We start from the raw sequence: 27,842 nt of genomic DNA, 5'->3' as shown, positions 1-27,842 counted from the left end.
GGATGATTATGATACAGCGAATTAACGCTAAAAATAAAACACACTCGCCTGGTCCTTTTTCGGCTTTTTATTGCATCATTTTATTTTATCGTGAAACTTTACAATTTCCGCTACACGATCTGCTTCCATTCCGTGGAACAAACCTCTGTGACACTTTCCGTGGTAGTAGTAATATGTTTGTTTGTTTTTTCTTTTTTTTTATTTATAGACTACTTAAGTTTTTTTTCTAACGATTTTTTTTTTCATTTCCACGCAGTTTTTTTTTCTTCGAGTTCCGCATTAATATGGTTGGTTATCTTTTTTATGTGGGATGAAATTGAAGTTCGCTTACAGTTTTTCGGTAGTTTTTTTTCTGTTTTCCCGCTTTACGGTAGAGTGAGAGTGAATTGGCGCATCCTGCTATTCTTTGTTTCGTTATGAAATATTGTTGATCTATCCCTTGTCAGATTAAAACTGCCCGTTCGCAATTGGTTTAATTAACTTTTGGTTACTATTTGGAGGTTGCTGCTAGTTTTCATGAAAGATATAGTTTCGGTTTCTGGCTTTGTTCTTCTCCGGTTTTTGCATTCAGTGTTGATTTGCATCTGTTTCTGCTCTATTTAACTACGTTTTCGAAGATGGCGACAAAAATATATTTTTATTTTCTTTCGATTTATCTCTGTTTTCGCACAGTCGTAACTGTGAACTCTATTTGTTTTTTTATTTTTCGGTACATGTTTACTGTTTTGCTTTCTCTAACACCAGGTACAGGTTACTTTCCTCTTCTTTTTCCTCTTTGTTTTCTGCGTGTATTTGTGTATAGTTTTGTGTAGTTTGGTGAAGATTGCATTTTTTCTTGCGTAAGATATTAAAACTATAACGTGACGTTACGTGATTAGTTGATGTTTGGTTATTCTGCTGATCGGTAATTAGTTTTGTTATATTTGTTTGCAATTTCTACTATTAGTTCGGTTTGCCGAGAGCTCTATCCTTATTTATGTATGTTCGCAAGTTACAATAATACAACATCAAGGTTAAGCATGTTTAGATATTATACGCTGGCTCTATTTTGGATTATCCTTTATAATAGATACTTTTTTGTTTCGCAATCGAACCTCATATATGAATATACGTGTTTTTTTCCTATTGTTTCCATAACATATTTTGACGACAATCATTCTAACGACATTGTTGGTTTTCTTTGTTTAATTGAGATTTATTTTATACTTCATTGAACGATTATATCGATTTATATGTTTTATAATATTGAAGGTTAGTTACACTTTCGAAATCATTTCGCTTGATCACTCAATCTTGTACCATTTTTTGGAAGGCCTTGCGTTTCGTTCCCATCACGGCGTCAGTACGAGAATCTGAGACTTCGTAACCAGTGTTGCCAAAATGAAAACTTTTTAGTGACGTGTTGGAACGGAAGGAAACAAAAAAACCGAAAACTTTCCAGCTGCGCTAGTCGCTAATCGAGCACTTGTGTTCCGGCCTAATGGTCACCTCAAATCCTTCTTCCAGTGTGGTTGTTCCTCGCTTGGGTTAGTCGTTTAAGGAAAGTTGGAGAACGTGCACCACGTGAGACGGCGACTGTCGGTAGTGATTTCGCAAACAAGAACCCAATTAATTGTTTCGAGCTGTCGGTATTACGTATCGATTGTGTTTGTTACCGTTATTTTTATCCCGCGCGCTGCGTCATCGTACGCACACAATAACAACAACGAGAGGGGTTTTTCAAAACGAATGGATTTGGTTGTACGCGCGTGTATCGGTATTTCGTGTGCAGCAGATTCGCGTTTTCAAAATAACAACACCCAACTAGTTTCGGTGCACGATTGTTGTTGATTACATTTAAAAGTTTTCTATTGTTATTTTGCGGGATTGGTTATCAACGTTACTCTTATAGTTTCGTTTTTTTTCGTTTTCGAAAACATTCAGTCTCTTCTTTCACATTCGTGAACTATTCCTAGCGATATACTTCAGTTTCTATGTTTCTGTATGGCTGCGCGCGTGTTTGTGTGTATGTTTGTTTGTTTGAGTGTTTGTGAATGTGTGTGTGTGTGTGTACTTTTGTGAGTGTGTATGTGTATGTTTTCGCTTACAAAACTGCTTAGTTCGTTCTGTTCGACTTTCAGCATTGAGTTGTAATTGATTTTTTTTTATGTGACACATGTTTTTCTTAAGTATAAATTATGGATCGTCGGTGCAGTTCATTCTTTATGCATTTTAACAGCGATTCTTGAAGAAATAGGTTGTAGCAACACTTACACATCGTCCTTTTTTTGTTAAATTTACTATTTCCTCTTTTCTGGCTTCTACTGTCCAATAAAATAGGTCTGCGTACATTTAGTTTCTGTTAAATATGATTAAACTACACATTAACATTATTCCGTTTCATGTTATCATTCCGCATGAATTACGATTTTCCCGCAATTTATTGTACTTTCTTTTCCTTCTGGATTTTTTCTTATGTGTTCATAGTATGTTTAGGTTTACTCAATTCCATCTAACTTATTGCGTCGCTATCGTAATTCTTCTCTCTAACTTCCATCTGACTACGTTCGCTCTACATTCACTCGCTTCGCACAGGTCGCGTCTTGATTGTGATAAAAAACGGCGAAATCTTCCTTCTTTCGGTGGAATCGATCAGTATAATATTCTCTAGGTATTTTGGATCAGTATAAACGCTTGTTATCTGGCTTAATCTCCAGCTTTTTCCTCTAAAAAGATCAATCGTTTTGCTTTGCTTACAAATGGTAACTAGGTAAAATGAAAAACAGTATCACCCTGTAGTATTTTTCGCTTCGATCTTATAAGATGTGTTCTATTTTCGTTTCATAAATATGTATGCAATTTTGGTCAGAATGTTCGCATTGTTCGCATTGAAACAATGCTAACCAATAGCAGAACAGAGCTCCGGTGCAAAGCCGGAAATATAAGTTAAAAACTGCTTTGTTTTAAATAAGGTTGAATACGTTTACGCTCAAGTTTCGTTAAGCTTCCGAGGGAGTTTCAGTAACATTGTTCTGCGTTGCCAGAATGGATCTGTTTTGTTTTTTATTGATTTTTTTTCAAATTTTATGATTTTTTTGGTACTCCGATCCCGTTCGATCTAGGATAAAAACTACAAAATGTTGGTTTTAAAACTTCAACGACTACAATATTTTTTTGCGAGAAATGCGAATTTTCAGTTGAAAGGTAAAATTTGCGGGTTTGTTGCATATAATTGAATTCCTTTGTTCCACGGAACAATGCTAGCACTTTTATCGAACAACCTTTTTTTTTCTGCCGGATTAACAATTATGATACGAAAACAGCGCGCTATGGTGTTATCAATGGAACCTTTCTAAATTAATTTCTATCACGACTGCGACCTCGGGCCGTATTATAACGAATTTATAGCGAACCCATATTTCTAATTATTAGAGGCGAGAAAGTGGTGCAACTCATCTCACACAATAGCGTCAAACCCGCGAGCATCTTACCTTTCTTCCATTAATCTAATATATATATTGTACTAAAATGTAACGCCCTAACAACTCAAACTCTAATACCGAAACAAGTTAATAGGAAACTAACAACAGCCTGCATCTATCTACTTATCTCTCCAATAACAACAAAAAAACACCTAGGTTCTAACAAAAAAGAAAATTGCAACAAAAAAAAAGATAAAACCTAACCCCCGCCATATCCCCTACCTTACTGCCACTTACCGCAATTCACAATGAGCACATTGCTCTGCGGCTTACCGGCCGAGTCGCCCGCCTGGCTAATTTTCTCCACCAACTCCAAACCCTCGACGACGAACGCAAAGATCCCGGTAAAGCCACGCATCTCCCGCAGAATGATGCGAAACTGCGACCCAACGAGTCCCATGTTATCGTGCCGCTTCTGACTGCGGCGCATTCCAACCGAGCCACGGATCGCCAGAATCTTCGTATCATCCGGCATGAAGAAGCCCTCCTCGAAGACGGACCGACCTCCGCGTCCGTTGTTCAGCTCGAAATCACCCGTTATGATGCTCTCGTTCTCCCAGCACTGGAAGATGCTGCATCCCTTGTAACCGAACCCGAGCTCACCGGTGCACAGAGCGCCGAAATTTTTCGCCATTTTCGGTGCCACGTCGCTGCGAACTTCGATCAAAATTCGTCCGAAGGGTTGACCGTTGATTTCAATGTTGAAGTAGTAGATTGGGTAAACGTGTACGGAGGGATTACAGAGCAGAGAAGATCCTACGGCGGCAGCTGCAGCCGCTGCAGCTTGTACCTGTTTCTGCACCTGCTGCTGAGCGGACGAAGGAACTAGTGAGACCACACTGGAAGAGGACGACGACAGCGGATGCCCGGGCGGAGTTAGTGGCTGATGCTGGGAAGAACCGGAATGTTGATGCAAGTGCTGCAACGCACTTCCGTTGAGTATTTCACTCAAATACGCCGATCCGGAACCGGATGTCCGGGCCGAGCTGGTGCCATCGGTTCGACTTCCCTGCTGGTGCAAGGGTGGAGCAATGATAATAGCCATATCGTTCAATTGACTGGCGTAACTTCCGCTGTGCGATGGCTGACTCATACCAGGCGGTTCGCCCAGCAGTCCGCTGTGGTTCGGAGATTGGGGAATCGCCGAACTGCCGGTCTGCGAGGGAGATGATATCGCATAGCTTAGACTAGCGTCGATATGCTGCGACTGTTGCTGCTGTTGATGCTGATGCTGGTGATGCTTGGAGGTTAGGATGTGACGCGAGTATAGCTGCGAAATGCAATAGTTGGCTAGTAACAGTATCGAGTTGTGATGCCCGTTGATGGTCGTTCCTCCGGCAGTCACTCCGAGACCACCAATAGCTCCATTTCCGAATGAAATGGGATCGATCGTGTTTAGATTCGAGAGAGCTTGTTTGATCAGTTCGAAGTCAAACAATATTCCGTAGTGTTGTATTAAATCGTCTAGCTTACATTGCAGGTACATCTCTTGATACTTCGATTGGAGGCGTTGCTTTTCGATATTCAAGTTGGCGTACAGTTTGTAAGCTTCGGCCGGGGATTGCTGCTCGAGCATGCTGAGAAATAGTTTCGCTTTCGTTAGGTTACTTCGAATCTCCGCCACTTCGAACGTCGGTAGATGATTAATTAGTTCCGTTTCAACCTGAGTCTTCAGCGCTGTGCATGCTTCTAGGATTTTGAGCAAAAAATCTCGCTGCTTAAATACGAAATGTTGCAGCTCCGAGAGAGACTTTTGCATCAGCAGCAAATCCGACGCTATATCCGATCGGATCTGATCACGTGCTTCTGCCTGTGTCTTGACGGTGTGATTCCTGTGCTCCTCGGTGCTGGCACAGGCCCGGCACAGAATGATGTTGCACTTGAGACACCACAGCGCATTCGGCATCGCGTGTGTCATACAGTTTTCGCCCTTATTTCTATACTTTCCGGAACCGATTGCGCCACCCGTATTCGCACTATTACTACCTATTCCGAGGCTACCATTTGTACCGTTTGCACTTCCGTTCGATCCACTGCCACTACTAGTTGCACTTCCGCTTCCACCCACCAGTGCACCCGTGGCACCGGGTACCAGCGAACTGCCACCAGCTCCGTTCGTTCCACTTTTGTCGGGAGGCTTTTTGTTCCCCCCACCACCTCCACCAGTGCCACTCGCACCGGAACAGGTTGCACCGCCTCCCACACTATTGCCACTACCACTAGAGATCATGCTCAGATTCTGCGACAGGTACAGTATTGCACTGTGCGTCGGCAAATTTTCCGGCTTCATATCCGGTCCGCTTAGTTCGGTTCGTTTCCAACAGTGCACACAGTAGAGCTCGTTGCCCTTCATCAGCACCTGGCTGACGCACTTGAGACAGAAGTAGTGCCTACAGGAAAACAGCTTCGGTATAGCGTCGGTATCGTTGAACGGCAGATGGCAGCAGCTGCATTGGATCAGCTCCTCCAGTTCCGTTGGCAGCGGTGTGAAGTCCATCGTCTGTTGATGATCGGAAAAAAGCAGAAAGAGCAAACGTTAATCAAATTTGAGTCCAACCGTATTCACCGGTCGATAATTGATTTTTATTAATAGCTGCAAAACTAATTCCAATCAAAGTTTCCATCGCACTGAGAGCAAGCAAAAACAAGTCCTTCAAGAGGAGCGGAATACCAAGACGATAGATGCTTCAGAATGTAAAACCAAAAATTTATTAATTCTCCTTCGAGCCTTAGGAGCGAGTGACACCGGGTTGGGTTTAAGCTTGTAAATAAAATTTAATAAAAGAAAATCTTTTAATTCGACACCCCCCTTGTTGTGGAGCCTTTGATCCCAATTCGAAACCGAAGCCAGAAGGAATATAAAGTGTCACACTTTTACAATCGGGGACAAGGGACGCAAAGTGAACACCTGTTGCTTTGCGGTTTCCTTAGTGCCTTGAGCAAGTTTCAATTCGAATTAACAGATTTCGTGACGCACGCTGGTGTTACGAAAGTGATGGATTGGGAAAAATCGTGACCGACGCGAGGTGTCGCGCTGATATGCTCGAGCGCTCGATTTTGGAATATAAATTAGCGCGAGACAACCGTGTCAGGTGCAGCATCTCCACAACACACTCTCTAGGCAGCGATACGATACGAGGCTACGGAACTTAGTAGGAGGTCAACAGATGACGGAGAAAAGTTAATTATAAACCGGAAGCTGTTAGAGTGTCGTATCTTGCTGTCATAGGCGAATCTGACGGTGAAGCTCTTGCTTTCGTTTTATGATGAACGCAATAAAACTTCTTTTGAGGGCACATAAGTCGAGCAGTGAAGTTACGCAAGAATTTCGGTTTTGGTTGTTAAAGTCCAATTATTAAAACTAAACTTGCATTTTTTAGTTATTTTAATAACTGGTCTTTTAATCACAGCCTCTTTTTGGAATCAAGTATTTCTCAACTCATATGCAAGAAGCATTTTGTTGACATCGAAAAAAAATCCGAGCAAGGAAAATTGCTGTTCTCCAAGGTTTGGAATTTACCACAAAAATACTGTTCAAATCTTACAATTTCGAAGGCATAGTATAAGCATCACTGAAACTTATTAATTTGTTTACAATTGTGATAGTACTCATACGACGCGACGCAGGCCAAAACACAACACTTATCGTTCTTACTACATTAAACATTTTAAAATTTTCACCTTTAAGCTCGACCGGTTTCGGGCGTAATACTGCCCATCTTCAGGAGGAGAGTCCGACTGGTCTGATAGTACATTTAAAAAAATTTAGTACCAATTATGGAAATGACACACAGCACATCCCGCCGCTGTCACCACAATAAACAACAAATCTGTCGATCAAAAGCATCTCAATAATAACTTACGAAAGCTGGTTGTAAATAACTTTCCCGTCTGTTTTTTTAACCAGTTGAAAGTGGTCTTCATATCCACCAAAATAATATTTGAACTCTATTCCGGAGACAGTTTTTGTCACTCACCAAACGAAATAGATATTTTAATGCCGCAGAATTTCAAATACTTGGTTTGATCTAATTTTGGCTGACTAAGCAAAACTGACAACAGAATCCTAAGTTTAGTGAACAATTTTTTCCCAAACAAAATGCAAACTGATAAGAGTGGTTCACTTTACTATTTCCAATTTTTTTTATTTGTTACCTGATTACTCATTTTCACGAGCAAACGAGAATTCCTCAGTTGCAATTTTTATAAGAATGTAACTTTGGAAAAGTTCATTTCAGAAATGAAAATTCACATTATATTGTTATATTAAAAGTAGTTCTACTTGTTGCAACGAAAAGGATTCCTATCAAAGGATAGTTGAAAATATATACAAATTTGCACATATTTTACAGGCTGAAACCGTCGAAATTTTTGAAAAGAGGACTGAATCGAGAAGACTGAAAAATAACTATTTTATATTCTAGAGAGATGATTTTTGACAGTTTCCAGAATAATAATTGCTTTACATTTTTTTTTTTTTCAATTTCCATTTAACAATTTTCGAGAAAACCTTCTTCTACAAAGTTATTGCCTAAAATCAAGCGCATTTAGACAAATTATCAAAAATTAACCTGAATTTTCGATCAGGTATCTGACTTTTATTTCTTTGTAGATAGAAGAAAAACTTGTTCTACAATGTTATAGCTCGTCAAAGATATAAAAAACGATTTTTTTTTTATAGTTATTCATCCGATATTATTGCATATTTTATTAAATCTGTGGTTGTTGCTGAAGAAGTATAAAGAACTACCAAAAAACCATTATTTGATAAAAAAAACTGAAGCTATCCAAACCTAATATTGAAATATCTCAAAAACGGATGCATGTAAAAAGTTATTTGGTAAGACCTCTATGATTTAAAATTACTTTTTAAATTATACTACATTATAGGAATTTTATTATTTTCAAAAATGTTGGAGCTGAAAAAAATTAAACTTAACTTTTAAGTAAAAAGCTATTTTAAACTTGACATTTTATCAAAAGATTTGGAATAATATCAAGTTTCGACAAAAAATTAAATTGATTGAAAAATTTGCTTCATTTTTTATTTTATGTATAATTTAGTGACTATTTTTCAATTTTCTCAACCTTGAAAACGAATGCATTTACGAAGGTAATCATCATGAGCTTTCCGAAATAACCATTGTTCAAAATCATTGGGGTAAAAAAAATTGGAAAATGTCGAAATTAAATATAATATTTAAAACTTAACCTTCTATAAAAAACATTGTTTTTGATTTCTCCATCCTGGTTTTTTTATCAAAAGTTGCGAGTTTTTCAAAAAAGAAATAGAAAAAAAAACTTCAACCTTTTGTAAACTGAAAATTTAGTGTTAATTTTCAATATCTTTTAGTAAAAAAACTGTTTAACGGTGTATATTTATTACAAGGCATTGATAATTCCTTACAACACATTCCCAGACAGTTTCTCTATACATTTTAAAATTTTTTGCGAATTTCCAGATCATTTGGCGCGATTTTAATCAGTACATATATTGTTATATCACAAAGCAGTTCTATTTTTTGCTCGTCAAACATCAACGAGAAGAATTCCTATCAAATAATAGTTTCAGATAACTACAATTTTTTTCTATCAGCAAATGATAAACTCGACCATCTTTTTTTGAGCTTAACAAAACCCTTCAACATCGGTTTCCTCCGATTGATTTTTGGTAAAAAATGTAGCTCAAAATGCTTTGATTCTATAACAAAAGAAAGTGAGCTAAACAGTCTTTGTTTAATAAAAATTATGAAAAAAATATCAGTAAAAAAATCACCGTAACTTAAATCTTGAAATGCGCTCCAGTTTCATATTGGTAAAAAAAAGTTATTTTATTTGACGTTGGTAAAGTTCAGTTTGAAATACCTAGAGAAGCATATTTTTGAAAAGATAAATTGTACGAGTTTTATTATTCGTCGTGTTTTTTTTTTTTTCATTCGGAAAACAAAAACATAAAGAGCATCTGCACAGTCAATTATTATTCATTCTGAGCCTTAACAGGTGTGATGGAAATCTTGCTAACAATAAACTTAAATTGCTCGTATTTTAATATTATTTCATGAGAGATTAAAAACTAATATTCAATCGCGATGTGAAATATTCTATCATAGAAAATTGCATTCAAACTCTTAAATTCCGGTTAAGAGATACCAACTGCGGTAAACCGGTCCACGGTAACCGTTCTCAATAACTAAACGATCCAATATTTGTTGTGCAATTATTGAAATGACAGCACAGTTGAGTTGTCCGATGATTGATCTCCCCTCTATGGTCTCCTATAGTTTTTTTTTTTTTTAATAGGGGGATTTGTTAGTAGCTTAAGTATTTATGATAAATATTAGTAAATAATGAGTATGTGTGTCCAATCACAAATGGTGACATCTCAACACTGTTAGTAATTTGTAATTTTAATTGTTAGGATTTGTTTGCTTTCGCAATTAGGACTTATCATTCGTAGGGATTTAAACCTACTTTTCAAGAAAGGAAAGTAAACTTACAACTAACTGAATTGCTAACTTATTGGCTATAAAGAGAGCTTATCGTAGCAATTGAGGATTGCAACGATTTTTGTCGAAAATTGTTAATAATTTTATTTGACATAGCTTCTAATGGTTCAACACCAGTAAGTCTATGTAATTCGAGTGTACCAAACCAAGGAGGACGCTTCAAAATAATTTTCAGAATTTTATTGTGAATCCTTTGGAGCGTTTTCCTCCTTGTTGAACAGCAACTTGACCAGATCGGTACAGCATAAAGCATTGCTGGTCTAAAAATTTGTTTGTTAATCAAAAGTTTGTTCTTTAAACAAAGTTTACAATTCCTGTTAATGTGAGGATATAAACATCTCGTATATTTGATGCACTTGGCTTGTATACTCTAAATGTGCTCTTTGAATCTCCTATAGTTTGAAAACGCAGTATCCTATTCTTAGTACCATTCATCACATACAACTTTAATATCAACGCAGCAACCACTTTTAACTGGACCTACATCCACTACCCCAAGTTCACGGTGGAGACGCTGAGTATTCCACTGGTCACATGCATTAAATTCAATTAAAAATTGAACTCCCCTTTGAAATCGCCTCCAGTGCGAACCGAAGAAAACCAGCAATCGTTTCAGTTCAATAATTATCACGCTCTTCTTTTTCACTTTCGATCGAGCCAATGTAAACACGGCCGTTATTCAGAACGCAAAATGGAATCATGTTTTTTTGCTGCTTGCACACCCACCCTCTTGCATATACATATAATCCAAATTCTTCGGACTGGGTCATTGCTCTTGCGAGCAAAACCCGCGCAACAATCGTCCTCCCCGGAAGGCGTCCTTGCTATGCACTATAAAAGTTCCACCCAACCAGGATTCATCCAGCGCCAGTGAGCCCCGGATTAGAAAGGCAAACGCTTCACTCTCCGCTGGTGCTGCTGCGGCTGCTACTGCTACTGCTGAAGGTCAAAGCGAACGACGAAATCGAAATTAAAATCGCATTTTCGTGAACCAGTTTCGTTCGTGGACATGCTTCCTCCCTTATTTGTGCTTGCTCACCCGCGGGTACCTACTTGCTTCCGTCGGTTCCCGTTCCGTGCGCGCAAACAGCATTGCCTCGTTTGCAATCACCATCGGCAAAACGAAGTATTAAGTCATTCGTTTGCCTTTTATAGCACTCAAATCTGTCACGTAAACTGACTCTATATTACTCGCACAACACTTCTCAGCTTGCCACAAACCAACGAAAAAAAAAAACAACACAACCCAATTTTATCGATTCTTCTGCCAGCGCGCAAAAGTCTGCTGTTCACTTTTCCGTAAAGTTACTTCACTCTGGATGCTTCACTGACAGCGAAAGATACAAAACAGTAACGCATCACTGCAGCAGCAGCAGCAGCATTAATAGCAGTCACACTCTCCGCCCCCGAGGGGGTGCCATTGACGCACATAATCTGTTGATTTTCCGCTTTGAGTTTCGAGGAAAACTTCCTCTCATCACACCATCGTCGCGCAGAACGCAGTCCAAGCAGTGCGTAGTTAGTATTTATCCATTTTTATCCTCAAATATGGTGGCTAGCAAAACCATCAACAACACCCTTCGCTCCTATCTGGTATGTGTGCAAGCGATATTTTTACCCTATTTGAAAGCGAAAGTTGACTTACTCGGTGCGGCGGATGGTGTAGTTTGGGTCGTGCTGGGAAATTCACATTTATGCAACAGTTTTTGTTTTTTGCTGGCGATGAATTTTTCCGAAGCTCCAACGTCGATATGTGACAGAACGCGGGGCAATACTCACTGCGTTAAAAATAAAATTTGGACAAACACACCACTTCTCTCCGAGCTGCCACACTTGTCTGTCCACGAATGGGACCGCGTTTGTAGGAAGCTCTTCTTTGCGGCAGCAAATTTCCACCAGTATAGAGATGTTGAAATTTTCTTCGCCTGCTCCTTGGCGGGTAACCTTTCACCACTTGCTCGGTGTCCTATCACGGAAATCATGCTGCCGAAAAATCGAAGTCAGTGCCAAGCGAAACAACGACTTGTTTTTCCTCGTCCGTTCACGCTTTCACTGTGTGTGTGCCTGACGAAGCACTTTGTGAGTGAATCCTGTTTGCTGCTGCTGTTGCGGACAGAGAGTCTCAACCCGTGTGTGGATGGCCGCTGTATGCGTACTGGATTGGATCTGCGACTTCTTCGGCCGTCCATGCACGGTATGACCGTGACCTTGTGACCAAACGAAATCACGCTGGATGAAACGCTTTCGCTGAGCATGTGACGAACGGCGAGTGAGCTGCGGAACCATCTCACGTCTCACCGTGCAGAAAAAGCAAGAGCATGCTGTTGTTATCCGGTTAGAGCACTGGAAAAGTGGAAAGCATGCTGCGAATGACCTGCAGCATTGCTTGCTCTGCTAGGGGGAGTGTGGTGAACCGCTGCATGCGAGGAACGTTGGTTTTCTGATAGTATTTTTCTCTTCTCTGTCAATTAGTTATCACAGTGATAACATCCCTATTAAAACACTTCCGACTTTATAATGTAAATTTCTAGAGATTCAATAATCAGTAGCACTGAAAGTTGAGGAGTGGAGAAATACTTGTTATCAAATCAATAATTTAAATTGAAGAAAAAAAATCTTAAAGCAGAAAGCGGTTCAACTTACATAGAACTGACAAAGTAGCTTGAAATTAAATTTAATAATATTTTGCACAATTTTAATGAAACAAATTAATTGTTACGCCAACATATACTTTTGAACATAAAATTGAAGAAGGCCGTGCGTACAAATTTCGTACTTTCTGGGTTGCAGACGAAAATTTACAAACGACATTGAACACTTATATCTGGGTAAATATAAAGTACGATTCGACTTTTAATTTGCCTCATGACATTTTTTCAAAAATTTCATACCACAATATCAAACGTCAATTCTAGATCTAGTAAAGTTTTCCATCTCACAGACTAGTGGTTTTGAAACAAGCAAATGATTAGAAAAATGGGACAGTTAGCAGATTTGAAAATTACTGTGCAAAAGAATATTCCCTTGTAATTTGAATTCATAGCACTGACAACGTTTGCTTTGCTTCCATGACAACAATTAGGGTACCGATCTTACTCATGCCAGTAATTCTTGAAGTCATTGGATAAAAAGACGTTCCTTGTTCTCAGGATTGTATGAATTCATCTATTCGAGAAAACTTGTTCTATTCATTAATCAAATAGACGATGATAATTTCAAGTCATGTCACGGTCGCCATATGTTATGTATGTTTTTGGAAGATTTCACTTTTATTTTTTTACTTGATTACTTTTACTTGATTACGAAAAAAAAATTTACATTTAAAAAAATTCAGCCTCGGAACAGTTTAACTACAATATCGCCATTTTTGAGCGGGGGCCTAGTGTGGTTGGTAACGTCTCCGCCGGCCACGCTCGACGCCTGGGTTCGAATCCCACCGCCGACATAGGTGTCGATGGTTGTGGGGTGGCGTGATCCACTCACAACCAACCCAACTGGTCTAGATTCAATCCTAGCCGACACCGGGAGATTTTCTGAGGCGAAAAATCTCTGGGATCACGCCTTCCATCGCATGAGGAAGTAAAGCCGTTGGCGCCGGTCCGTTAATAAACGGGTCGTGAGTTAGGGACCTGGGTGTGGAGTCGCCTCCCTGGGCGTCGGTAATTGGCCACAACAGTGGCGGAAATAGACCGACGGAAAATAAGCGAGAATAAAAAAAAAAAATATATCGCCATTTTGATGTGAGTAGTTCTCACAAATCAATTAAAATAAAAGAGAAATTAAGCTTTAAATTGATGTTATGGACACGTCGATAAGAGGCATGGGCGTTCATAGGCAAACAACGTGAAAAATAGTATAATATTTTCGGAAATTCTTTTTTTGGGCACTGCCATTTGAAAATGTTCAGAAGAGTTTATAATTAAATTTTTGAATGAAAATTCACACCATTTCCCAAAAGTTATCGTTAGACACCTTTCCTCTATCTTTTGTTGTATTCAGATATATCGATTTATAAAAACCATATTTCAGCGCTTTTCAAATATAATTCTAGACAAATTTTTGAAAAAAGATCATGAAATTATCCTGAATTATATTTCAAAAAGGGCTGACGTATTTTTTTTATTTTTTATTCGTGCATTGGTAATTCATACTTGATTGATAGAATAACCAGTGCAACAATTTTTTGCCTTGGCTGCCTATGTATGGTTTTTTGATGAAGTTTGATGCAAAACCAAATTTCCTCGAGTTTAAACATATTTAAACTTGAGCGGCAACAATGGCGCCATTTTGAATTTTTGAGGAATCGGAAATTTTCGATGTGTTTTCGACGCCATTTTGTTTTAAAGCCAATTATCAAAATTTTAAGAGTTGGTCCACCTATTAGCATCTTCTTACCCATCTTTAAAAAAAAACAGATCTTGAATCGGACAAAAACTGAGCTCAAAACGGTGATTCTACGAAAACGGTTTTGGCATGGTTTTAGTATATTTCACAAAGCAAAATAATATCGAGTATGTCTGAGCATTAATGGTAATGCGCTTATATCTAAAAGTGGTAGTCGAATTATGTCTTATATTGAGTAAAAAAATCTCAGGAATCGATTGGTAGGTGTCTGCTCTACGTAAAATGTCAGCAATGTGCCCCAATTTCCCTGCAATACTAAAATAGGTTTATCTCGACGTTAAATTACCTTATTTGAAATCTGTTTAATGTTATATCAAGAGTGTAAGTGATACTCAAAGATACAATAACAATTTGTCTTCACATTATCCTCTCCTTTTTGCGGGGAGGGGGTCGCATTGGACTTTATCGAAGACGCGATGATTCTGTCTCATAGCTGTAGCAAGATTTTTATGTTTTAACCAGTCCTGGCCAAATATGCAAGGCAGAAAAAAAAGTTTATTTTTTGTTGCACTGTGTAATCAAATTTACAATAAAAGACATTCGTGGATTAAGAGCAAATTTTCTCGAATGCCGTTTTCTTTTAACAAAATAATTTATTGTAAATATTTGTAGTCGAATGATGCAAAAAAGTAAATTTATCTTCCTAGCGTTTTAAACGTTATCATTTTTCATGATAGGTCTGGATTTGCACTTCATTCAAAAAATTTCCAAATATATTGGATAATTCAAGTGGTTTCTATGTCAATTTCCAAAAAACAACACATTTTTGCTATGCTATGCTGTGCAAAAGTACTAGCTTTGTTTTGTGTAATTCGCAGTTCATCTTGGCGGTATCACTATTGAAATAATGCCTAACCTTTTTTATCCGTACATGTGTGTGAGGTTCACCCTTCCGTTTCAAGCTTATTGCTGCTCTACTAAACCGAGCCTCTTTCCATCCTACCAATTTCGCCAAATTATTTCCTGAGGAGAGAGACTTTACCTAACGTTCATCCCAGGCCAGATTTATTTTAAGAGGAATTTATTATGTCGAGAAGAAAAGGTCTTATAGAAACCTCGTTCCCCGTGCTCTTGTCAGTTTTAGTATAAGAGGGTCTTATTTTGACAAACTCGTTCCTTCTGCCAATACCGTATCACAATCACAATTCCCTGAAGAGGCTTTCAACGGTGAACCTTTGGTCAGTTTTCAAAACCTCGTTCCTCCAGCCAATACCGCACCGTTCCCTAGAGGGAAACTTCTATGCGTTACTCGGACCATTTTTATTAAAAGAAGTTACGTTACTTTAACCATTTTTTATATGAGGGGTTCTTGGAATTATGATAAAATTCAAATAAAAACCTATCTCATAATAAACAACGAAAAATGGAAAAGGCTGTGTATGATACTTTCTGTATGTATGAGGCTTTCGATTTCCCGAAAATAACTAAATCCCAGAAAGTTGATTGATGGTGACTTTTTTTTGAGATAACACAGGATCTCGGAGTTTTATGCATTTTTAAGTTATTTGACGTAGAAAAGTTTGAAAAAATTGTTCCAGTTGGTCTCGAGGTACAATGCTGGCCTAACAAGCCAGTCGTCGTAGGTTCGAGTCTCGGCTCGGGAGATACTGTTAGTGTCAGTAGGATCGTAGCGCTAGCCCCGCAATTGTCCTGTACATCAAACAGTTGGCTGCGAAGTCTGTGTATAATAAACAGAAGGTCAAGTTCCGAATCGGAATGTAGCACCAAGACTTTGCTTATTTTTTGACATACAAAAGTAATTTCCATTGTTCCAATTTCATGTACTCCCCCCTGGTAGATTTTCGTGGGCCAAAAAATCACACCTAAATCATGTGCGATTGAGCTGAAATTTTGCTTAGGTTGTTTTTTGGGCCAAAAAAACAAAATGTAAATAGTCGGGTTTAGAAATTCGATGATAGTTTTTTTATTCTTACAGTCATTGTCACCCTAATGTTTATGTTAGTAACTTCAATCCAACACTTACAATATAACTGTCTGAAAATAATGTGGCGGCCCTGAAGATATTCGAAATAGTAACTGGGGTCTGTTTACAACCTCTGGTTTCGGAAATTCTCATATCAGGTGGTATTTAGCCATCTTAGACTGTTTTTAAGAAACCGGCAGCCACCATCTTAGATTTCAAAATGGCGTCTGGGGTCGATTTCTGGCTACTGTTCATCATTCCGATTACAGAAATACGCTAAAACCTTTTTTACGCGCGGGATACGTAGCACATAAAAAAAAGCTTGAGTTAAAAAAAAACAAATTTAAACAAGTAAAAAAAAAGTTTTCAACCATTTCTGCTAAATACTTTTGAAGAAGATTCAATATCATTTATCACCTATCACCTGTTAAAACGAGTTGAAAATGTAAAAATGGTTAAGCCAAATCAATGAATATTCAGTAATTGAATTAAGAAAATTTCATTTAAATTCTAAAATCCGCAAAAAAAAAAATACGTAAATTTCGAAATCTGCGTAAAAAAGACTTTAGAATACTCATATTGAGTGACATTTGCTCATTTTATACTGTTTCCAGAAACCGAAAGTTCCAGTTATGTATTTCAAAATAGGGTCCAGGCTTAATCCCGATTTCGGGAGTTTTACAGGCACCGGAAATTACTTTTTTTTATTTTGAAATGACATCTGAAGTAAAATAACTGCCTATGGCTATCATTCCGGTTCCGAAAATACCCATATAGGATGATATTTGGTTTTGTTTTCATCTCTAATTGATCAAAATTTGCGTTCAAAACAAGGCCAGAGCCTAATTGTAACATAGTTATCATCATAAAATCACAAATATTTGCATTTTGATGGACGCTTAGCTAATTTTCCAACCGATTGCAGCTCAAATGAAGGAAATCCATTGTAAACTGACTGCGATATTAACATTTGAAATTGGAACAATTTTCGGGACGCTCTAGATATTTTCGGTACTAAATTTTGCACCCCTATTCCGGAATGTGGTCATAAGACATAATTCTACATCAAAAACTTATATATTCTCGTTTTAATTAGTTTAACTGCATAACTGCAATATGACACAGTTCACAATGACCATAAAAAACGATTGTGTTCAATGTATTTAATTTAAAAAAAAATCATAACTTTTGAACCCGTTGATCGATTTTCAATCTTTTTGGATCAAATTAAACATAATTAATCCAAGTTATAAGAAAAAATACCAGAAAATAAATCTAGGTGTTTTTATATGCATAATGTATAAAATTATTGAAATTTTTGACTTGTTTCTAAATTGAATTTACTCAATTTTAAAAAATAACATATTTTTAGAAATTCCTCCATTTATAGAGTCAAGTATGCCCTTCAAAATGAGACCAAGAGATATTTTTCATATTTGCCCCAAAAAAATGACATACAAATGAAAAACGCATATTTTATGATGAAAAATATTAATAACTTTGAGTAAAATTGAGATATTTACGATGTCAGCATTCCAAATTGTTTCTCTTAAAAAGCTCTGAAAGTCGTTCAAAGACAGTTTTGAGATGAATCTTGAAATAAAAAAGTTAGAGCGTAAAATGCGTTTTTTCAATATGAATCGATTGTTTTCAAAGATAGAGAAAAACTTTTTTTACAAAGTTACTTAAAATTAATGGAGCTATAACATTGTAGAACAAATTTTTCTTCTATCTACAAAGATAAAAAGTTAGATACTTTTTTGCATTGAAAATGTTGGTCACCATAATTTTTGACAATTTTTCAATAAGCGCTTTATCATATGTAACAACTTTGTAGAAGAAAGTTTTTCTCTAAAATGTTTCTATAGAGCTCTAGTCCCAAATTTCCCCCTGAAATTGGTTTCTGGACCATTGTGCAGTTGCAGCAGTAAATAAATTTATGGTTATAATTGATAGAATCCCTTCTAGTTAATGTAATAAATAAAAAAAAACGTACCCCAAAACACTTCCTTGCGGTACGCAATGTTATTAGTTATGGGATTACCACACTAAGAATTCATTTCCAATTTATTCAATCTCTCGAAAGAACTATTTGACAATAAGTTAACTTCTGTAATTAGTTTTGGTAACCAGTTTCTTAAGCTCAATCACTTTGAAAACGAATTCCAAGAAAACTAGGTACTAAAAATAGGTGAATTTTAAAAAAAAATAGCTGTTTTGAGGAACCGAAAAGCCAGGAAATAAATTGCAAACGTATCTTCGATAGCTTGAAAAAAACACTTCTGCAAATATTTCCTAGCCTGCAATGAGCTAAAGGTTGATCCATTTATACTAATAACTTTGTGGGTCGCAAGGTAGTGTTTTGGGGTTCATTTTTTTCTATATTACATTAAATTTTTATAAGTTATTGATAAGTGCTGAAAAGTGTAATCCGTGACTTAGGATTTGGTTCAAAAATTGAATTCTCGGAAAGCATAGCCAACTCAATCATTTTGATTAGCCGGTGTTTTTGTTTTCTTATTCGGCGCTAAATCTTTAATACATTTTTATTCGGTGAGTTATGCTTGAAACAAACCGACAGAAGTTCCAAAAATAATAACAAATAATATCTTAGACAAAATTTCAACTGAAAAGTTATATTTTTTTTTTTGCATAATGTTAATTAAAAGATATGTTTCAAATACAAAACAATGTGGCACAATCTGAAACGATTTGTCGTTTTGGTGAAAGTATATATGACTTAAAACATTATTGAAACCGCGTTCAGCTGTGAGTAATCGTAATACCAGCTACCGTAAATGAGTATTAGTACATGTTAAATTTTCAGTTTCAGTTTATGTTGCTTAGAATGTCTTTTAAATCTCCTGTTGGCTGCTTGAGATATTGCCAAACCCTAATAGACCTATGTTGTAGGTCACGTACTCTAAGAATCAATAATTGATCAAATGTGTGTAGCCGTTAAATCCAAAAATACAATGAGATGAGATGAGCCAACCCCGACCAGCGATGTTAGATGATATTGCAACACATTTGGAAAAAAGAAGTTTTCATAAAGGGCTGAATAACACTGTACTTTGGAGTGTCAGCAGAATATCTCAAAGGCTTCATTAAGCGGAAAAATTGACATCACACTTTCATATTCCAAACGTTTTTGTTGTTGTTTTTTTTTTTTTTTTGTTGGAGTCACTACAAATTGATTGAAAAACATCACGCGCTTCTCCGCTCTCTTTTTTCGCGGCCTCGATCAGCTATTAACCATTAGTTCGGAAATTCGATTTCATGTTCAGCACAAATTAAGCCGCGCTAAAGATATCAATGAAGGCGCCTCTGCTATCATACTTTTATCCCCCACTCGCCCAACAAATAAGTATTTGCGTCCCCGCCTGTGGCTAAACAGCATTTCATCATAAATATCCCCGAAACCATGTAAACATTTTAATACACTCAACCACAATCTAACTTCACTGTCTCCCCCATCCTGAAGGAGGGGGATGCGCAATCGAAAAACGATAATGGAAACGCATGATCCCCGGTGCTTTCTTTTGCGTTGTCTTCCAGTGCGGGTGCTCGCAGTAGCCCCCAACTAACAACAGAAGGACAAACGGAACTGTACAAAGAATCTAGCAATTTACCGTTGGTTCTTCGCCTCTTTTCGTCCGTTCGTTCGTCCTAGTTACGTGCCAGTTTGAAACCGACGAGAAAGCAAAACCTTCGGTTCTCTTCTGTGACTTACACCGACCGCCTTCTCCCGCGGCCACCACCCAGTGGCTTGTTGGTAGGTTCAACGGCCTGGGCAACAAATAAGTACGCGAGCACGTTGCGTGCGCTAACGAGGACGAGTTCCTTTTTGCCTTCAGATAGCCGCCCGCGTGCTGCTTTCGCCCATCTGTCACTACTTCTCACCGACCCGCCGGGTGTGAATAGTAGACGCGCGAGGTTACACCGAAATATTTTCCTGCTTCTTACACACGGGTTCTTTTTTTCGGTAGCTTTACGTAATATCACAGTTATTAACACACTTTTTCTCTGTCGCTTGCTAGTTGGACCGTATTTCCAGCTCGGCTTCGACACTGGCGCTACCGCAGCTCTAGCTTTTATTTTTTTTAGCTTATCTTTTAATCGAATAAATTGTTGCCCTGCTACAGGGCAAAACAATCAATACCAGTACACTCTTTGCCTCGTATGTAATAGATTGTAACCGTTTCTCGCCGATAGAAAGACAATATCAGCGTGATGTTGGCCACGAAACTTCGAGATAACAGACTGCACGGTCAGGAGGCGTTGTTTTGTACAGCTATTTCGGTAAAGATTTTATTGTCTCTCCGCTAGTTGCCGTTACTTTCACTGCGTGTCGAACCGATACCAAGGATATGACCGAGCAGACACATCGTTTACATCGCTCCCATAGACGAAACGTACTGATAAGGATTAGTGTGACGACGTAATCACCACCATATGTAATTACACGTAGATGATTAACTTTTCCGGACGTTCTGATTTTTTACACTCTTAGGTAGTATTGACGGTTCGACGGTTTTACTTTTAGACACAACGGATTAAGACGACTGTATGTATGTTTGTATATATTATATTCGGTAACGACAACAACAACGTAGATTTCGACAACCGCCCCATCGGATTGACGCGGAACCTCCGAACCGCAGGGCCGTGAGTTTATTCCTAATGCGTATTTGGTGCTCCAGCTAGTTTGTACCTATTTTCCGGCTGCAGGGTCTCCGCTTATTGATTATCGATTACTTGACTGTTTCGTCCCGTTTTGGATGTTTGTTGTTTTTATGCACGCGCGTGTATGTCTGCGTGCGTCCGCAATCTACGCATCAACGAAAATTTCGCCTCTGGTGACTATTTATGCACCATCAGGATGTTGTAGTTTGTCCCGGAGAAACGAACTCGGTGCTTCGGAACTGCTTCTTCACGCTTCTACTGCTACCGCTAACACCGACTTCTTCCGTTCAAATTCTTCCTACTCACGCCGAACGCGGCTCGACGGCCATTTTAGTCGACTTTTTTTCTGCAGCTTCTGCTGCCAATTCTCCGTGTGGAACACTGTAGATTATCTCTCGTGTATGTACATACAATATTTTCATGTCTGATTACATCTATTTATCGCGTCATTACTCTCGCTAAAGTTCGCCATTGCTGCGGACTCGTGCCGTCATTCCTGTGACTGTTTCACCTTGCTCTTGCGGAACCACATCTGTGCACAACCTGAACCGAGTCCTAATCAAACCACTTGTGCTTTGTACAATATGTTTTCTACCTTATTACGCTGTTTGATTTGCAATGATGATATAATAATAACAAAAAGTGAGATTTTCGTTTCAATTTTTCCGCAATTACTTCCACACGACTCACGCGATTCTCTGTATCTGTTGGCGATTCTCTCGACGGCGACCGCCCGATGCTTCAATTTTTCGTTACCAGAGGGCTCACCAATACCTAGCGCCGAATCCTAGCAGATTCACTCTCTAGCGCGCGCCCCATCGCGTGTATTCGTTCCATACTTACAGAATATTCTCCACACACCCCTGTCGGCCCCAAAATCACCCTCGCCGGCTCCATGACTGCGTACTATTGGGCTGGCGACAGCTGGAGAAGAGGGTTGTTCGACATCAGCTGAGTCGCAGCGCTTCGTTCTCTCTCTCTCTCTCTCTCTCTCTCTCTCTCTCTCTCTCTCTCTCTCTCTTACTCACCTTCACCTTGCTTTGTAAACCAGCCAGCAGCGTGAAGCACGGTGGAAGGACGTAACAACACCAATCTGTTGAGTTCGCTTCTGTGACCGCCCCGACGGTACTGCGTTCATCCATTCGTGCGTTATAGTAGTTGTGGGCGTCCGCTACAAGTTCACCGTGAAAATCATAAACAAAAACAACTACCTCACGCGCGGCAGCTACACGTTCACTACCCTTCCCACGGTCCAGGGGCGCTGTTGTGTTTGCGTTGCGTTCACACTAACACTGCAGAACGGTTTTTGCTCTCCTCCCGCGAAAGCGCCACAATGGAGAGCGCCCGGTTTTTTTTTGCGTTGGCTATAACCATGTGCGATCACCTCTTTCTCTCACTTTACTGCCGCTGGTTTCTTTGACGTCAATGCCGTACCAAATAGTAGTAATCAGGTACAGAAAAAAAGAAGGCTGGAAAAACTCGACCGCGTCGGCGTAGTTCAGCGACGACGGCGACAACCATTGACACGACTTCGATTATTCGATTGCAAACTTCACGTGACATATTGTGCACCGGTAGGGATCTAAGCGAGCGGATCGGACGTATCCGAGGGATTAGAGTTGGGTTAACCGGATCTTTGGTCTTGAAAGCTACATTGTAATTAGAATTGTAATGGTACGTAAAAGCACACACATACTGGGAACGAAAAGCAGGATGTAATAAGCAGTTACTTCCATTCTTTCTGTATGATCTGTACATTTTGAAAAAGTTTAAGTCAAAAGTACTGTTACTGTTTGGACGCTAACTTAAAGTTCACCTCCTCTAACAGAACATCTATTAGATTTTAAATTCTGGTAGATAACCTGTAGAGTTCGATTAGTTAAATATTTTTTAACAGTTTTATACTCACACCTTTATTTTTGCCTTTCTCCTAGAAAGGTATAGCAATTACTTGCAAAACCGAAGATATAAAGTGCTCAAAAGGGCCGAATGGCATATATCACTCGACTCAGTTGGACGAGCTGAGCATTTTCTGTATGTGTGTGCAGATTTTTATTCTCACTCACTTTTCTCAGAGATGGCTGGACCGATTTTCATTAAATTATTCTCAAATGAAAGATCTATTTGCCCCATAAGACCCTGTCAAATTTTATTGTAATCGGATTTTTAGTTTAGAGGTTATGTTTAAAAATGTAAAAATCACGAAACATCATTGTCTCAGAAACTACACAACCGATTAGAACAGAATTGGTTTTAAATAAAGGGGCTACCTAAAAAACCACTAGCTTTTCAATTTTATGAAGATTGAACATGTGGTTCAAAAGTTCCAGAGCAGAAGAAAATATCATTATAATATCACAACTAGATATTATAAATACACCTCATTCTTAATATGGTTTACATAGTTGGTAAAATAACAAAAAATAATACCAAAATATTATTCCTCCAAGACTATATGAATAACAAAGCTTGATATTTCAACAACAAACCAAAAATTTATCTAAAAATCACGAAAATGACCGATTCAGATATGTTCAACTTATTGAACATAGAATGCATAACTGAATATATTATAAATAATCAATAACAAACAACTTTCACTTAAAAACTTATTTTTAATGAGATATTTCAAAATTAACTTAAATATCTTATTGAAGGCATAGCGAGATACGATTTCAAAATTTTACGATATTTCCATATGCATGTTTGAAGCATGAATATCTTTCGAATAACACGATAAGTCCTCATAGCTTAATATGTTATTGATGAGTAATGATTTTGTTATGCTCTCCTGCCCGTGTTCGTGTTCTGGAGACTGTTTAATCTCACCCATGTTTCTCTGAGATGGCTGGACCGATTTTCATAAAATCAGTGTCAAACGGAAAGTCTAGTTGCCCCATAAGACCCTATTGATTTGTTTTGCCATCGGACTCTTACTTTGCCTGTTATTGTCAACAATGTAAAATCTAGCTATGAGCAGAAACATATTCCGAAGAATACCTAAACTCACTCACTCAGGGCTAGTAGCGAGTCACTTTTTAGTGACTTTGTCACTATTTTGAGCCTAGTCACTAAAAAGTCACTATTTACGCTAAAAAGTCACTAAAGTCACTATTTTACGACAAAATGGTCACTAAAGTCTCTTTTTTAGCTTTAAATGTATAAATTATCTATTGTTGTATTGCAACATACTTTAGAAAGTTTGCTTCTCATTTACAGAATATTTGGACAGTTCGGTTTGTAATGCATTTTTGTTAACTTTTCCATCATAGAAGTTTCATGCCAGGCAATGTTTACAAATTTCTCATCGAAGTGAAAAGTGCAGAATTGTTACGAACGAATTGTCTAAGAGCTGCAAAGGAATGTAAAGGTTTATTCTACAAGCTACTCGCGTCTTAAACCAGTGTTGTGCGTGAAATTACGTTTGTAGTTTGATTTGCTTGTCTCAAATCTGTTCCTCCTGGTTGAAGTGGATTCAAAAATTTCGAGCTCATATTGTGCATAGTCGTGTTGAAGTCTCAATTCGTAGGATTTTGCTTTCAATCATCCGAACCTACCCTACCGGTGTTTACCAGATACCGTTTCGAAATTCCATAATGATAACCCGTTCTACGCATATTTGTCCCATGCTCCAGATCAAACAAACGAGTGTTCAGTGAGACGAATTTGATTAGAAAATGTCAAGTGGGTTAAATATGCGTGGAAAATCATTGATGGGACAAACAGGCTTAGTATGGATTTTTGCAGATTTTCGGAACGAACAATGCTATTTTTAATATATTTTGAAAAACCCCTTCCTTAGTTAGCTTAACCAACTTCAAACGCTTTTCGAAGCTGTCACAGGCGGCACGGATTCCCAGATTTTCTGGATAACCGCTTTAACCGCTTTATAAGTTGGAGATTTTGTAAAAAAAAGTTTATTGAGTTGAGATCAGGAAAACTTAACGGCAATTTATTTCTATTCAAAAAGTCCCTCGAATTGTCCCTATACCAACCTTGAATCAAGTTCGCAGTATGCGCTGATGCACCGTCTTGCTAGAACAAATACAGGGTGACAAAAAAGTCCGGTCACACAGGAAAATCTCAATATTTCAAAGAATAAGAAGAAAATCTGAATCTGGCTTTCATAGCTTTATTCAGTAACTCATAAAGATACTTCACAGACGATATTTCGGAATTACACCACCTTTCTCTGATCGAACCAGCTTCAGACGTCTCGGAAAGTCGTCGCAAGCGGCGCGCACGTGCTCCATCGGCATCTCGTCCCAGATTATCGTGATAGCTCGCTTGAATTGCTCCAAACTTGTTATTTTATAATCGTTCAGCTTCGACATCATGTATCCCAACACGAAATAATCCAGTTGAATCAGATCCGGAGACGACGGAGACCATTCATTCTTCGAAATGAAATCGGTCAAGTTCTCCTCACACCACACCTGAACAACCTTTGCAGTGTGAGATGGGGCGCCATCTTGCTGGAAGCAGTAGTAATCGTCTTCAAACAATAGCTCAGCTTGAGGCAGAACATTTTAATTCAAAACCGTGTCCAGGTAGTACGCTGCGTTGATTTGGACCCCTTCATCGATAGAAATAAGAGGCAGTTTACCTCTCTTGCAAATGGCTCCTCAAACCATCACTGACATCTTATTTTGGAACCGGAAAACGTTCAGCTTGTCCGCAGGAGCTTGCTGGAGGCTCACACTCCAAACTCGACCATTTTGGCGATTGACTGTTTGCTCCAAAACGAACAGCTTCTCGTCCGAAAAAATAATCTCGTCATCTGCGCGCCAACCGAGCAACTCCCGCGACCGTTTGTACCTCTTGTCCTTTGTAGCTTTGGTAACCCCATGAACCTGTTTTTTGTACGGTGTAAGTTTTAAATCCTTGCGCAGAAGCAGGCGGATTGATTCTCGGTTCATTCTAAGGTTCCTGGCCAGCTTCCGTGCAGATTGGGCGGGATTCCAGCGAATCGGGTCTCGTATAATCTTTTTCAGCCTTGGAGTTCTCACAGACCTTAGTCGTCCAGATCGTGCCTTGTCCTCGGTGCCTCCGGTCTCTAGGTACCGATTTATGGTCCGGTACACGAATTTCCGGTTGATTCCGAGCGGTTTTAGGTGTTTGAATATATGTCCGGGTTTGTACCCTTTCACATATTCAGCGATAACAGCTGCTCTTAACTCTGTCATGGCTCACAACTCAATGTAAACAAACTGCACAGAAACGAAACTCTGCCACTTTGGGCAGCAAAGTTAACCCTTTCATTTGACATATAGATGGGTAACGTTTTTTTCCTAAACTACCGTTTCATAATAAACAGCATTAAATTCGGCGTCTTTGTAAATGAAAATCAGAGGAAATTCACTCGCTTGCAAATTGCTCCCGAGACCATCACTAAAGCTGTACTCTGCAATCGAGGAACACTCCTTTAGAACTCTGAAATGTTGTCTCTTGCTGCTGCCCACATTCGATTGTTTTGTGTAACCAGTCACACTCCAGGCCAAATAGTTTCTCATCAGAAACAATGAACTCGCGAACAGCGAGTTGTGAAAGTATCATTTTCACTCTATCGAGCCTCTTTTTCTAAAAGAATCGGCCAAAACATTGAGGACCGATTCAATAGTTATACTCAGATGGGTGGGAATTACAAACTGAACGTTATCATTTCGCCGGACACGCTTCTTCATAACAGTCACAATTTTACGACTTGCGGCATCCTTGCAGATCGTGGCCGACAGAATTTTCAACGATCCCCCAAAGAGAATGTTTCCTTGTATTTTTCGATGGTTTAATAAACGAAATCTCGCCTAGCTTCACATGATTTGAGATGTTTGAATATTGTGCAAGGGCAATCACTGACCAAAAATCGTTTAACTACGACTTCCCGGATTTGTTACATCGCACATCAAGAACTAAATACAACTGACAGACCACCAACACACCAATGCGTATTCGAGAGTGCATACATTCGTTCACGTACTTTCATTAACACTTATAACTCGAAAACTTGTATTCGAATAAATTGAACAAAGTGTTATTACAACCATTTCAATGTGAAAGAATGATACAGATTTTAGTTATTTTCTATGAGAACAAATCATTGCACATCATATGTTCTAAAGACATAAATTTCAGATTAAATTTAATTCATTTATGGTTCAACAATAAATTTCAAAACCCTCTTTTGTATATTTTTGGCCACTATTTGGTCACTATTTAGTCTCTATTTGGTCCCTTTTTTAATAAAAAAAAGTCACTAAAGTCACTATTATTTTGCTCCAAGTTCGCTACTAGCCCTGCTCACTTCTCTAAGAAATGGCTGAACCGATTTTCACAAAATTAGTGTCAAATAAAAGGTCTAGCTGCCTTATAACATCCTATTGAATTCCATTGTAATCGGACTGTAACTTTGTCTGAAATGTAAAAATCACGAAACTTCACAAAACTACACAGCCGATTTGAACAATATTGATATCAAATGAACGGGCTACTAAAGGGTTAACTAATGAATTTTATAATGATTTGGCATGTGGTTTTAAAGTTGTGAAAAGAAACGTGTTCCAATGCCTTTTCAAATTCACTCGTTTTCCCAAAGATGGCTGGACTAATTTCAACAATCTTAGTGTCACATAAAAGGTTTGGTTGCCTTTTCATTTAATTATAATCGGACTTTTATTTCAACCGTTATATGTTAAATTCTGAAAACAACGAAAGTCTATTACTTCAAAGATACACGACTTATTTGAACATAACTACGGGCTGTCTATCAAACGTATAAATAACAAATTTCGTAACAATTTGATACTTGGATCAAAAGTTATGAAAAGGAACGAAATTAATTGATTAAATAATATTGTACTATTT

At 38.3% G+C, this 27,842-nt stretch overlaps 2 protein-coding genes across 7 annotated transcripts in view; one reads left to right on the top strand and one right to left on the bottom strand.

Annotated features, from left to right (window-relative positions):
* The window catches only part of LOC129726427 (nuclear protein localization protein 4 homolog), a 53,593-nt gene that overhangs the window by 11,370 nt on the left and 14,381 nt on the right, over positions 1 to 27,842 (top strand). The gene's annotated exons all lie outside the window — the stretch shown is intronic.
* On the bottom strand, positions 48 to 22,138 carry LOC129726426 (uncharacterized). 5 transcript variants are annotated; one of them, XM_055683089.1, is made up of 2 exons: positions 22,010 to 22,138; positions 48 to 5,961 (listed from the first exon to the last, which is right to left on the bottom strand). In XM_055683089.1, exons 1-2 carry the CDS (start codon positions 22,121 to 22,123, stop codon positions 3,685 to 3,687), a joined length of 2,391 nt encoding a protein of 796 aa, XP_055539064.1. In that variant the 5' UTR covers positions 22,124 to 22,138; the 3' UTR covers positions 48 to 3,684. The 5 variants fall into 5 exon arrangements, with proteins under 5 accessions (XP_055539064.1, XP_055539065.1, XP_055539067.1 ...); XM_055683090.1 differs by lacking the exon at positions 22,010 to 22,138 and adding an exon at positions 19,928 to 21,711; XM_055683092.1 differs by lacking the exon at positions 22,010 to 22,138 and adding an exon at positions 21,010 to 21,711.

The sequence above is a fragment of the Wyeomyia smithii genome, chromosome 3, assembly GCF_029784165.1.
Source record: "Wyeomyia smithii strain HCP4-BCI-WySm-NY-G18 chromosome 3, ASM2978416v1, whole genome shotgun sequence".
In the NCBI taxonomy this organism is placed as follows: domain Eukaryota; kingdom Metazoa; phylum Arthropoda; class Insecta; order Diptera; family Culicidae; genus Wyeomyia; species Wyeomyia smithii.
This window is presented reverse-complemented; position numbering and strand designations above follow the sequence as displayed.

What these genes read in the sequence shown, in the direction of transcription:
- LOC129726426 (XM_055683089.1), bottom strand. Translation starts at nt 22,123, where the DNA reads ATGGATGAACGCAGTACCGTCGGGGCGGTCACAGAAGCGAACTCAACA. An exon ending in GTTTACAAAGCAAGGTGAAG is followed by an intron (nt 5,962 to 22,009) that starts GTGAGTAAGAGA and finishes GATCATCAACAG; the next exon opens with ACGATGGACTTCACACCGCT.